The sequence below is a fragment of the Pan troglodytes genome, chromosome X (genome assembly GCF_028858775.2).
Source record: "Pan troglodytes isolate AG18354 chromosome X, NHGRI_mPanTro3-v2.0_pri, whole genome shotgun sequence".
NCBI lineage: Eukaryota > Metazoa > Chordata > Mammalia > Primates > Hominidae > Pan > Pan troglodytes.
In genome coordinates this window covers 127,511,496-127,524,874 of record NC_072421.2, presented here as the reverse complement: position 1 = coordinate 127,524,874, position 13,379 = coordinate 127,511,496, and the positions used below count along the sequence as shown (strand labels likewise).

At 52.0% G+C, this 13,379-nt stretch overlaps 1 protein-coding gene across 9 annotated transcripts in view; it reads left to right on the top strand.

Moving 5' to 3' along the window:
* The window catches only part of ELF4 (E74 like ETS transcription factor 4), a 46,887-nt gene extending 36,321 nt beyond the window's left edge, over positions 1 to 10,566 (top strand). For 6 of the 9 annotated variants that reach the window (XM_054676868.2, XM_063804228.1, XM_063804227.1 and 3 more), the window contains 7 exons: positions 746 to 917; positions 1,357 to 1,449; positions 3,079 to 3,270; positions 4,078 to 4,161; positions 4,265 to 4,457; positions 5,817 to 6,194; positions 7,970 to 10,566. In XM_054676868.2, the coding sequence (XP_054532843.1) occupies positions 746 to 917; positions 1,357 to 1,449; positions 3,079 to 3,270; positions 4,078 to 4,161; positions 4,265 to 4,457; positions 5,817 to 6,194; positions 7,970 to 8,774 (1,917 nt within the window). In that variant the 3' untranslated portion in view covers positions 8,775 to 10,566. Of the gene's footprint in view, positions 1 to 745; positions 918 to 1,289; positions 1,450 to 3,078; positions 3,271 to 4,077; positions 4,162 to 4,264; positions 4,458 to 5,816; positions 6,195 to 7,969 lie in introns of all 9 variants that reach the window. The other 3 variants (XM_063804231.1, XM_016943873.4, XM_063804230.1) reach the window with 1 other exon arrangement.
* The last annotated feature ends 2,813 nt before the right edge of the window (positions 10,567 to 13,379 follow it).

The window sequence follows — 13,379 nt, the reverse complement described above, 5'->3', positions numbered from 1 at the left end:
AACACGGTGAAACTCCATCTCTACTAAAAATACAAAAAATTAGACAGGTGTGGTGGCGGGTGCCTGTAGTCCCAGCTACTCGGGAGGCTGAGGCAGGAGAATGGCGTGAACCCAGGAGGCAGAGTTTGCAGTGAGCCAAGATTGCGCCACTGCACTCCAGCCTGGGCGACAGAGTGAGACTCCGTCTCAGAAAAAAATAAAAATAAAAATAAAAAAAGCTTGCCTTTGGCTGGGCGTGGTGGCTCACGCCTGTAATCCCAGCACTTTGGGAGGCTGAGGCAGGTGGATCACCTGAGGTCAGGAGTTCGAGACCAGCCTGGCCAACATGATGAAACCTTGTCTCTACAAAAACTATAAAAATTAGCCAGGCATGGTGGCACACACCTGTAATCCCAACTACTGGGGAAGCTGAGGTAGGAGAATCGCTTGAACCCGGGAGGCAGAGGTTGCAGTGAGCTGAGATCATGCCACTGCACTCTAGCCTGGGCGACAGAGCGAGGCTCTGTCTCAAAAAAAAAAAAAAATGCTTAAAGGGCTGGTGGTGCAGAGCTAACCCATCTATTCATCAAGAACCCACTCAAAGCATCACCTAATGAGGCTGGACCCAGAGTTATATCATCCTATACAAAGGACAGTCCCTGATGAACCCAAGAATAAGGACTTGCACAGAGGGCCAGATTCTGGTAAGGAGGGTTTGCTGGAAGAGCTGGGTGGGTCTTGAATCACATCCCTATCTTCTCCATAGCTGGAAGACCCCTCTGTGTTCCCAGCTGTGATCGTGGAGCAGGTACCCTACCCTGATTTACTGCATCTGTACTCGGGACTGGAGTTGGACGACGTTCACAATGGCATCATAACAGACGGGACCTTGTGCATGACGCAGGATCAGATCCTGGAAGGCAGTTTTTTGCTGACAGGTCTGTTCCCTTCCTGGGCAGAGAAGGTGTGGTAGAAAAACGGGCTGTGTCTTTAGGGAACAGCAGCCCACAATGGCCTCTAGTAACCCCGTGCAGAATGGGCAAGGCCACCAGCCAAAAAGTTGTGCTGCTTCACAGAGGAGGGAACCATCTTAGTAGATTCATGGTCTGTGGAAGTGGGGTGGGACAATGAGGAGTGAAGACCAGCTGAGGGGGTGGAGAGTTAGGTAAGGAGGGGTGCTGGGCCCTTCCTGGCTGTCCCTCAGTACCTCTGGTCAGGGTCCCCTGTTTCTCCCTCACTTAGCACTCACTTCAGGGTCAGCCCGAAGGATGCTTACCACCATCCTTTCTTCGGGCTGGCCCTGATTATAGCTGTACCCCCTGCCTTGTGCCCTGAGGGAACTTTTCTTCTCTCCTCCCACCATGGAACCCGGACCAGATGACAATGAGGCCACCTCGCACACCATGTCAACCGCGGAAGTCTTACTCAATATGGAGTCTCCCAGCGATATCCTGGATGAGAAGCAGATCTGTAAGTTTGAACCCCAGTGCCTGAACTCAAGGCAACAAAATAATTCCATTTAAAAATATGAAATCCATGTATTGGTTTCTCAGGCATGTGTGCACACAGGTATACATGCACCACACCCACCGATATACATATGACTTTTATCTTTTTGTATTTTGGTGATGGGTTTATTTCAATTAGCACGATGTCCTCAAAGTCCATCCATGTTGTAGCACGTGTCAGAATTTCTTTCCATTTTCAGGCCAGGCACGGTGGCTCACGCCTGTAATCCCAGCACTTTGGGAGGCTGAGGCGGGTGGGTCACCTGAGGTCAGGAGTTCGAGACCAGCCTGACCAACACGGTGAAACCCCATCTTTACTAAAAATATAAAAACTTGCTGGGCGTGGTGGCGCAAGCCTGTAATCCCAGCTACTCAGGAGGCTGAGGCAGGAGAATCACTTGAACCCAGGAGGCAGAGGTTGCAGTTAGCCGAGATCGCGCCATTGCACTGCAGCCTGGGTGACAAGAGCGAAACTCTGTCTCAAAAAAATAATAATAATTTATTTCCATTTTCAGGCTGAATAATATTGGCCAGGGTGCCTTTCTCAGGCCCCTCTGCTCTTTTGCTTAGCTCCCAGGAAGACTGAGATATGCAGCATGTGGCTCTTTTAGAAATAAGTGATCCAGGCCGGGCGCGGTGGCTCACACCTGTAATCCCAGCACTTTGGGAGGCTGAGGCGGGTGGAATACGAGGTCAGGAGTTCGAGACTGGCCTGGCCAACATGGCAAAACCTCGTCTCTACTAAAAATACAAAAATTAGCCTGGCGTGGTGGCACATGCCTATAATCCCAGCTACTTGGGAGGCTGAGGCAGGAGAATCGCTTGAACCCGGGAGGCAGAGGTTGCAATGAGCCGAGATCACACTATTGCACTCCAGCCTGGGCGACAAGAGCAAGACTGTCTAAATAAATAAATAAATAAAATAAAGAAATAAGTGATCCTTGCCCATCCTACCAGGCTCCTAACTCCCCAGAGGGCCCCCAAGGCAGGCTCTTCCCAATGACCCCTCAGGCAGATGCACAGGAGGGTTCCCCCAGATTGCCTTCTCCCAAGGGGTGGTGTGGTACAGTGAGGGAAGGCAAGCCATAAAGCTGAAATCTGAGAGATTTCTAGTCCTGACTCTCACCAGTATTCATCCAGGATCCAATAATGGGTGCCTATTTGTACCGGGCACCAACTTGCTGTGTGACCTTGGGCACATGACTTCCCCTCTCTGGGTCTGTCTCAGTTTCCTCATCAGGAAAACACAGGAATGGGGCTACATGATCCCTAAGGCCCCTTTGAGTCGTAAAATGAGCCAAGGACTAAATCAAGGTGGCCCTTTACCTGGGGTGCCGCCTAGAACTTCCCTACCAACAGTGGGCTATAAATGTGGCAGCTGTAATTGGGGCCAGCTTGTGCCCACAGCTCTGCAGATGTTTCCTCTCCTCGTGGTACAAGCCACATGAGGCATTTTCAGGTGTATCCTGTGTCTGGGGCTGGGGGGATGAGCCCCCCGCCCTCCCTTGGAACCTACCCGTCTCTCCAGCGCTGGGAGACCCCGCTCCAGCCCTGCCTGGGCCCCGCCCACCTCAGGCCTTTCTTCTTGCAGTCAGTACCTCCGAAATGCTTCCAGACTCGGACCCTGCACCAGCTGTCACTCTGCCCAACTACCTGTTTCCTGCCTCTGAGCCCGATGCCCTGAACAGGGCGGGTGACACTAGTGACCAGGAAGGGCATTCTCTGGAGGAGAAGGCCTCCAGAGAGGAAAGTGCCAAGAAGACTGGGAAATCAAAGAAGAGAAGTAAGTGGGGGAGAGTGAGTGTATGTGTGTCTCCGAGGGGATGGGCGGGGCGTGGGGGGGGCAGTCAGGGCTCATGGATGTGTTAAGAGGCCAGCTCTCTGGTGTGACAGAGATGGACCAAAAGGCCTCCCTTCTGTAAAACCTGGCCTCATCCGTTAGTCTACCTGTAGCCTGACATTTCCCATGCTGCCCCTGTCTGCCTGGGATCTGCATAAACTCTTTCAGAAACATTAATGATCTCGATGGATTGAATCCTAGGCTGGGAGTTTGGACACCAGGCTCGGCCCCCTGGCCAGTCCCCGGACCTCTGGGGCCTCAGCCTATAAAAGACCAGTCATGCCGGGTGCTTATCTCCCTTCTGCAGAGCTTATAAAGCCGAGGCCATATATGAGAGAGGACTTTGGGCTTTCCCAAGCCCCGGTGTTATTGATTTACTCAGGCGATGGCTGCTTGATACTGCCTTGTCAGCATGGCAACCAAACCTCAGCACCGCACTTACCTGCACAACACTGGTGCCTTTAGGCTGCCTTTCCGTATCAGAAGTTAGGCTAGGCAGATTCTGTTCTCACAAAGGTGACTTATTTGCAAGCACCCGGTTTCTCCACATTGTAGCCATGTTGCAGTGCTACCCTGGGGGCCTGAAAATGAGGGTGCAAAGGCCTGAGGGCTGTGGCTGTAGAGAGCGATCTGGGGCCTCCAGCCCCGGTGACCTGCCTCCTCCTTGTTGGCTTTGTCACAGCCAACTTGGCCAGCTCCCGGGCCCTCTCTTGGGAGCTGCTCCTCATCCTACTCACCTTTCCCTCATAGTCCGGAAGACCAAGGACAACCGAAGTACCTCACCTGTCACTGACCCCAGCATCCCCATTAGGAAGAAATCAAAGGATGGCAAAGGTATGAACAGCTGGGACTCAGGTGAGGTGGGGAGGGAGCCCCTTCCCTGCTGCCAGGGTGCCCCAGCTGCCCAGGCTGCCCCTCACGGCCTGCCCCTCTGCAGGCAGCACCATCTATCTGTGGGAGTTCCTCCTGGCTCTTCTGCAAGACAGAAACACCTGTCCCAAGTACATCAAGTGGACCCAGCGAGAGAAAGGCATCTTCAAACTGGTGGACTCCAAAGCTGTGTCCAAGCTGTGGGGGAAGCAGAAAAACAAGCCTGACATGAACTATGAGACAATGGGGCGGGCACTAAGGTAGGAGCTGTTGGGATGATGCAGAACCCCTGCCCTGGGGATCACCAGTCTTTCCTTAAGTCCAAGGAGTCCTCCTCGCTTTCATGGAGACCTGATTGATCCTAAGGAAACGAGTCTCGTAACTTTCCTCTTAGCTTGCTCCTATGTCTGTTCCCCAGGCCCCCTCTGGCAGGAAGAGGCCCCTCCTCTTGTATCTGACCTGGCCTTTTTTCTTTTCCTTTTTCTTTCTTTCTTTCTTTTTTTTTTTTTTTTTTTTTTTTTTTGAGATGGAGTCTTGCTCTGTCACCCAGGCTTGAATGCAGTGGCGCAATCTCGGCTCACTGCAACCTGCACTGCCTGGGTTCAAGCGATTCTCATGCCTCAGCCTCCTGAGTAGCTGGGATTACAGGCACATGCCACCACGCTCAGCTAATTTTTTGTATGTTCTTTTTTTTATTTTTATTTATTTATTTATTTATTTTGAGACGGAGTCTCGCTCTGTCACCCAGGCTGGAGTGCAGTGGCACAATCTCGGCTCACTGCAAGCTCTACCTCCCGGGTTCACGCCATTCTCCTGTGTCAGCCTCCCAAGTAGCTGGGACTACAGGCGCACGCCACCACGCCTGGCTAATTTTTTTGTATTTTTAGTAGAGACTGGGGGTTTCACCATGTTAGCCAGGATGGTTTCAATCTCCTGACCTCGTGATCTGCCCACCTCGGCCTCCCAAAGCACTGGGATTACAGGCGTGAGTCACGGCGCCTGGCCTCATTTTTTGTATTTTTAATAGAGACGGGGTTTCACCATGTTGGCCAGGCTGGTCTTGAACTTCTGGCCTCAAGTAATCTGCCCACCTTGGCCTCCCAAAGTGTTGGGATTACAGGCTTGAGCCACCGCGCCTGGCCTCCTTTTTGCTTTTTATAATGGAAGAGCAGTTCAGCACCCCCTCTTCCCCAAGAAGGGCTTTCTTCACATCTGCAAGCCAGAGACCCGGGGAGGTGGGCTTGAGTTGTCCTAGAGGTGGTCTCTCAGGCTGGGGGATTGCTGTTCCCGCCATCCATCCCCTCACTCTCAGTTCTCTCCTTCAGTCATTCCCTGTCCTCTGCCCCAAAGCAGGGGGTTGGAGTGGGGTGACATCTGAAAACCTTTTTGTGATCCTTTGAGTTCTCAGGGGGAAATCGCAGGAATGTCATAAAAGCCTTCCAAGTCCAGGTGTTGACATATCCTTTCCCTTGCCCTTGGGCCCTCAGCTGGCTCCCCAGCCAGCCTCACTCAGCCTCATGCTTGCCTAGCCCTCGGGGAGGAGCACTGGGGAGATGGAGGTAGAAGGTCTCCCACCCAGCTCCCGGCTAACTCCCAACTCCCTGCCCCTCTTCCTCTAGATACTACTACCAAAGAGGCATACTGGCCAAAGTGGAAGGGCAGAGGCTGGTGTACCAGTTTAAGGAGATGCCCAAGGACCTGGTGGTCATTGAAGATGAGGATGAGAGCAGCGAAGCCACAGCAGCCCCACCTCAGGCCTCCACGGCCTCTGTGGCCTCCGCCAGTACCACCCGGCGAAACAGCTCCAGGGTCTCATCCAGATCTGCCCCCCAGGGCAAGGGCAGCTCTTCTTGGGAGAAGCCAAAAATTCAGCATGTCGGTCTCCAGCCATCTGCGAGTCTGGAATTGGGACCGTCGCTAGACGAGGCGATCCCCACTACCTCCACCATGCTCGTCTCTCCAGCAGAGGGCCAGGTCAAGCTCACCAAAGCTGTGAGGTAAGGGCACCCAGGTCAGCATGAGTCTTCACATAGTACATCATGTTGGGGTTCAGTTTTCTTTTTTTTTTTTTTTGAGATGGAGTCTCGCTCTGTCACCCAGGCTGGAGTGCAGTGGCATGATGTCTGCTCACTGCAACTTCCGCCTCTCAGATTCAAGTGATTCTCCTGCCTCAGCCTCCCGAGTAGCTGGGATTACAGGTACCCACCACCACACCCAGCTACTTTTTGTATTTTTAGTAGAGACGGGGTTTCACCATGTTGACCAGGCTGGTCTCAAACTCCTGACCTCAAGTGATCTGCCCGCCTTGGCCTCCTAAAGTGCTGGGATTACAGATGTGAGCCACCATGCCTAGCAGGGCTCAGTTTTCAACTTCTTGCCAAGCTCTACTCTGTCTCCAGGCTCATGGGATCCTCCCAGAGCTGTGGAAAAGCCAGTAGGGCACTTGTTGGTCAAGAGAGGGAAAGTCACTTGCCTGACGTCACACATCCGGGGGCTTACACGAGAGGGGCTCCCCAGGGAGCCACCAGGGCGTCCGTGTCCTGGCCCATCCTCCTAAGCCTCCTCCATTCTAGAAAAGAAGCAACAGAGAATGTTTTAGAGCCGCCTGCTGTGAGCCCCTTGGGACCTCCAGGCCCACCCGGCTAGCTCCAACTACTTCTCATCCCCACTAAGGGGCCTCCGATTTTCCCTGGGAAGGTTGGACTTTGTTGGGTTATGTGTTTGGACCTCCCACTACGCTGGCGCAGTGAGACACCCTTTCGAGGAGGGCAGGCAGTCACTACGCTGGCGCAGTGAGACACCCTTTCGAGGAGGGCAGGCAGTAGAGTGGAATGGTGAGGAAGATGAGCTCTGGGATCACAAGACCTAGTTGTGAGGCCCTGCTGTAGTGCTTACTATGTATACTGGCTGTGTAATCACTAGAGCGGGGACTCACATCAAGGCCTTGTGAGACCCCAGCATCCCCACTTGGAAGAAATCAAAGGATAACATAGGTATGGCTGGTCTTGGAGCAAGTTATTAATACATAACCTCTCTGTGCCTCACTTTCCTCAAGCTGTAAAATCAGATTGTTCTTATCCCACTTGTGGGCTGTTTTCATGATTGAGTGAAATGCTACATGTCAATCATTTAGAATGATCCCTGACCTATATACCTATTCTAAGTACTTAATAAATGTGAGCTACAGCTGGGCATGGTGGCTCACACCTGTAATCCCAGCACTTTGGGAGGCCGAGGCAGGTGGATCACCTGAGGTCAGGAGTTCAAGACCAGCCTGGCCAACATGGTGAAACTCTGTCTCTACTAAAAATACAAAATTAGCCGGGTGTAGTGGTGCTCGCCTATAATCCCAGCTACTTGGGAGGCTGAGGCAGGAGAATCACTTGAACCTCAGAGGCAGAAGTTGCAGTAAGCCAAGATTGCACTACTGCACTCCAGCCTGAGTGACAGAGCAAGACTCCGTCTCAAAAAAAAAAAATAAATTAAAAATTAGCTGGGTGTGGTGGCACACACCTGTAGTCCCAGCTACTTGGGAGGCTGAGTCAGGAGGATCGCTTGAGCCCAGGGCTTCAAGGCTGCAGTGAGCAGTAATCGTGTCACTGCACTCCATCCCGGGCAGCAGAGTGAGACCCTGTCTCTAGAAAAAGAAAAAAACAACAAACAGCAAATAAATCGACAAACACCTTCAGCTCCATTCCTCTCGTGCCCTCCTTCCTAACCAGCTGAGGGACACTTCCTGCCTTAACCAACTCTGTTCTCTGTTTCTTCTCAGTGCATCTTCAGTGCCCAGCAACATCCACCTAGGAGTGGCCCCTGTGGGGTCGGGCTCGGCCCTGACCCTGCAGACGATCCCACTGACCACGGTGCTGACCAATGGGCCTCCTGCCATTACTACTGCTCCCACTCAGCTCGTTCTCCAGAGTGTTCCAGCGGCCTCTACTTTCAAGGACACCTTCACTTTGCAGGCCTCTTTCCCCCTGAACGCCAGTTTCCAAGACAGCCAAGTGGCAGCCCCAGGGGCTCCACTGATTCTCAGTGGCCTCCCCCAACTTCTGGCTGGGGCCAACCGTCCGACCAACCCAGCGCCACCGACGGTCACAGGGGCTGGACCAGCAGGGCCCAGCTCTCAGCCCCCTGGGACTGTCATTGCTGCCTTCATCAGGACTTCTGGCACTACAGCAGCCCCTGGGGTCAAGGAGGGGCCACTGAGGTCCTCCTCCTATGTTCAGGGTATGGTGACGGGGGCCCCCATGGAGGGGCTGCTTGTTCCTGAAGAGACCCTGAGGGAGCTCCTGAGAGATCAGGCTCATCTTCAGCCACTTCCAACCCAGGTGGTTTCCAGGGGTTCCCACAATCCGAGCCTTCTGGGCAACCAGACTTTGTCTCCTCCCAGCCGCCCCACTGTTGGGCTGACCCCAGTGGCTGAACTTGAGCTCTCCTCAGGCTCAGGGTCCCTGCTAATGGCTGAGCCTAGTGTGACCACATCTGGGAGCCTTCTGACAAGATCCCCCACCCCAGCCCCTTTCTCCCCATTCAACCCTACTTCCCTCATTAAGATGGAGCCCCATGACATATAAGCAAAGGGGTCAGGGCAAGTGTGACCCACCAGGCAAAATTGAGCAGCATTTTCATAGGGACCGACTTCAGTAGCACACCTGCCCCTGCATTTCAGTGGGATGTCAATACACTTGACCCCAAGTCCCCCGGCCCTGCCTGGTGTCACTGTGGCCAAACAGTGCCCAGCTTAAGCATCCCTGGCATCAGACTATGGCCTTCAAGAGCACTAGGGCATATGCTTTTGGCAGCATAATGGGCTGACTTGGTGATGGAGGGAAAAAGCCTTGAGCCAGGCAGAAGTTTGTGGCCAGGGTTTGTGCAGCAGCTTTGTGAGAAGAGCCCTTCTACCTGGCTCTATCTCACTGGCTGCATTCCCTACACAGGGAATTTACTACCCTATATGTGAATATCCCTGTATGTACTTGTGTGTACTTGTTGGTCTGTATCTTAGTTTCTTTGGGGAGGACAGGGCTGTAGCTGTGAGGTCTTGTCTCCAAGGGTGTGTGTATGTCTCCGTGGATCAGCCACAGGGATAGGGATTTTGTTTTTAAGGGAAAGCATTCTCTAATTCCCTTTGTTCTTGCCGAGATTCAGTTGCTCTGAGACTATGGGGTACAAGTTTGATCCCCCAAATCTGGAGATGTTGTAGAGCTGGAACGAGTGCAGAGTAGGAACGCTTTGATGCGCATGCACATTGGGGAAGATGCGCTCCTCAGGGACACGAAGGCCGAGTGGGGTAAAACCACGAGGGGAGGGAAGGGAAGTCAGCTCTGGGAGCAGCCCTCACTGGCTGGACCAAGGTACTCTTCCTGGAGTTTGCCGTGTTAGCAACCACAGTCACCTTGCAGTCAGGCTGGAATCTTGGGCCACCCCAGAGTGCTTTGCTGAAGGATTTAGATGGGGGTGAAGTGCCCTCCAGCCTCAGAGCTAGCCACAAAGCCCCCAGAGCTGAATTCATTGAGTATTTGTGCCTAGGGCTTGGGCTGTTTGTGTGATACCGGCCCCTTGCCAGACAATAGCCTTTGCTGACACCCCAGCCTACTTCCCCGATCCTGGGCTCCCTCTTGATTACTTTTTGACATTTTCCAGCTGTCAGGCATCACTGCGGCTAGTCCGGCAGCGACCTAGATGGGGTCCACCCCCATTCCTGCTCAAGCATGGGCACCTACCACATGGTTTCTGCTGCTCAGCCTGCCTGCAACTCACCTCGAAGGCGGACCAGCCTGCCTCTGTGATGACTGCAGCAGACCTCCTTGGGTGTACCAATGCCCCTCATCTCCCACTTTCACACCTAACCCTGACTCCTTCACCAAGAAGACGGGAGTCGGCAGCCAGGAGTTCCCGTGGCACCTCTCTCTCTTCGTGGCTCCCTGCTTCCCCCTTCCCTCTTTCCGAGGAAGGGTCAACCTATTCTCTCTCAAAGCCAACCCCTAGGCCAATTGCCTGGATCTCCTCCCCTCTCCCTTCTTTAAACGAGCTTGCCTCCCTCCTGCCAAGTTTGAGGGCAAGGCTAAGAAATGTCAGCCACGGAAACAACTCTATTATCTGGTGACTTTGGGTAATGTGAATCAGTGCCTGAGGACCTTTGCTGTGTCCTTGGTACAAAACCATCCACTTGACCTAACTACCTCCCCTGGCCGCGCTCTTGCTCTTCTCTTCTTTGTCAAGCCAACAACTATCACCCTCTCCCACTCTTCTTCTCCCTGCCCCCTGGAGGGCACTGTGTTTGGTTGTGCAAATGTATTTACTATGCGTGTTTCCAGCAGTTGGCATTAAAGTGCCTTTTTCTAATAAAATCAGTTTATTATGACAGTTTCCTGATGGTTGAAAGTAAGCATCTTGATAAAAGGTCACCATTAAAAAAAATTTTTGCATAAAGGTGCTGCGTGGGTTGGGGTAGCCCCGCCCCCACCTGAAAACTGGTTTCTGCCACCCCTACTCCAACTCCATGGAAACTCATTGCTGGAAGGTCATCAATGACCTCATGGTGAAATCAAATGTCTTCTTCACAGTTCTCGGGCCCCCGTGAGCCCACACTAGCTGGGCTCTCCTGCATCCCCCATCACCCTTTCCGGGGCTGGTTCTTCACCTACCACTTCCAACGTGGCTGTTCAAGAATCTCATCCATTTTGGGCTCATTTTGGCTCCTCGGAGATGGGTCCTAAATCTAGAGCTCCAGTCCCAACCTTTCTCTTAAGCTCCTGGCTCACATTTCCAGCAATCTGCTGGACATTTCCATGTGGGTGCTTGTCAGCTCCTTAAAGATAGCCCCTCTATCAACAATGTTTTTGTTTGTTTGTTTGTTTGTTTTTGAGTCAGAGTCTTGCTCTGTCGGCTGGAGTGCAGTGGTGCAATCTCGGTTCACTGCAACCTCTGCCTCCCAGGCTCAAGTGATTCTCCTGCCTCAGCCTCCTGAGTAGCTGGGAGTACAGGCACATGCCACCATGCCCAGCTAATTTTTGTATTTTCAGTAGAGCCAGGGTTTCACCATTTCGGCCAGGCTGGTCTCGAACTCCTGGCCTCAGGTGATCCACCCACCTTGGCCTCCCAAAGTGCTGGGATTACAGGCGTGAGCAACCACGGCTGGCCAACAATGGATTTTTAAATTATTTCCACGCTCACAAAAAACCTTTCCAAGATGACGGGTTGATGGGTGCAGCAAACCACCATGGCACATGTATACCTATGTAACAAACCTGCACGTTCTGCACATGTATCCCAGAACTTAAAGTATAATAATAATAAAAAAAAAAATCAAGCAAACAAAAAGGCCGTCATGACTTGCCTATTTCTGTTAATGGTGCCACTGTTTTCCTGACCTCTTAAATTTGAAATTTCAGAGCTGTCTGATCGTTGCCTTCACTTCACCCCCATCCCCCTCTCCCATCTCCCGAAGTCCAGCTTGTGGTTTGCAATGTCCGTAAAACCTCGCCTTTCTTCCACATTCCCAGAAGCCTCCACCCTAGTTCAAACTACCCAAGACACACAGGGGCTCCCAGTGTGATCTGTCTCAACCCCTCCCATTTGCCCTTTGATAAAAAGCCCTCACTGACTCCTCCTGGCCTACAGGTAGGGGTGATACTCAAAATACTTAATCTCTAATCCTTTCTAAACTTAGCCCTTTCGCTGCTGAAGCCAGTCCAGGGGTCCTGGAGTAGGGATCGGGGAGCACTTGGGCTCAGGGCAGTAGCTCCGGAAGTATTTTAAGCTTAGCATCAGCCCTGTCTTCAGGACAAAGCCCCAAGTCCTTGGCCTGCCATCAAGACTCTTCACCTTTGGGTCTTAACTGACTTCCCCAGTCAACTCACCCTGCTCCTTCTGCCACCACTCATACCCCAAGGCACTGCTCCAGTCAAACTGATGGATTTGCTGGCCTGTGAACATGCCTCTGTTTACAATTTCCAAACTCTGTGCTTTTGCTCTTATTATCTACTACATATATTCTAAGCATTTTAAACCTGGAAACCAAGAGCCTCCATTTATCTTTTACCTGCTCTAGGCCATACAGACAAACTCAACATTATTTACACACTCCTGTGTTTTCTTAATGAATATTCTTCCCTTCTATGTATCTTTTCCTTTAGAAATACAATCCATTGGCCATGCACGGTGGCTCATGCCTGTAATCCGAGCACTTTGTGAGGCCGAGGCAGGCAGATCACGAGGTCAAGAGATCGAGATCATCCTGGCCGACATGGTGAAACCCCGTCTCCACTAAAAATACAAAAATTAGCTGGGCATGGTGGTGTGTGCCTGTAGTCCCAGCTACTCGGGAGGCTGAGGCAGGAGAAACACTTCAACCCGGGAGGCAGAGGTTGCAATGAGCCAAGATCGCGCCACTGCACTCCAGCCTGGCGACAGAGTGAGACTCCATCTTGGAAAAAAAAAAAAAGAAACGAAAAGGAAAGAAAGAAAATCCATCCACAGCCAGGCACAGTGGCTCACGCCTGTAATCCCAGCACTTTGGGAAGCTGAGGTGGGCGGATCACCTGAGGTCAGGAGTTCGAGACCAACATGGCCAATATGGCGAAACCCCATCTCTACTAAAAATACAAAAATTAACCGGGCTTGGTGGCATGCACCTATAATCCCAGCTACTGGGGAGGCTGAGGCAGAGAATCCCTTGAACCTGGAGGCGGAATTTGCAGTGAGTCGAGATTGTACCTGGGTGATCAAAGCAAGACTGTCTCAAAAAAAAAAAAAAGAAAAGAAAAAAAAGTACAATCCATCCTTCAAGATCTGATTGGTTCCACTCAATCAGAATGTCCTTCCTATCCTGCTAGTACCAATTAAATTGTGTCCCTCCTTCAAGACTCGATTCATGGACTCTGCCTCCCCAGACCAGTCTGTCCTAAGTGAGTTATTTAAAACTTATTGCAATTGCCACTCTTTCAGCAACTGATCATGAACACCCTGTGACATCTATTATAATGCAAACTGTTACTTAAATCTTCAATGACCTGTACCTATTTAGTGTCCCCAATTAGCACATTACCTCCTTGAGGAGTGGGAGGGACTGTATCAACCACGTAACATGGCACAGTACAAAGGATCAAGGAATGGTTACTGATGGAGCCGGTGGGAGATGGGGACCAAACTTTGAGGTAGGTGACCTCTGACCTCCC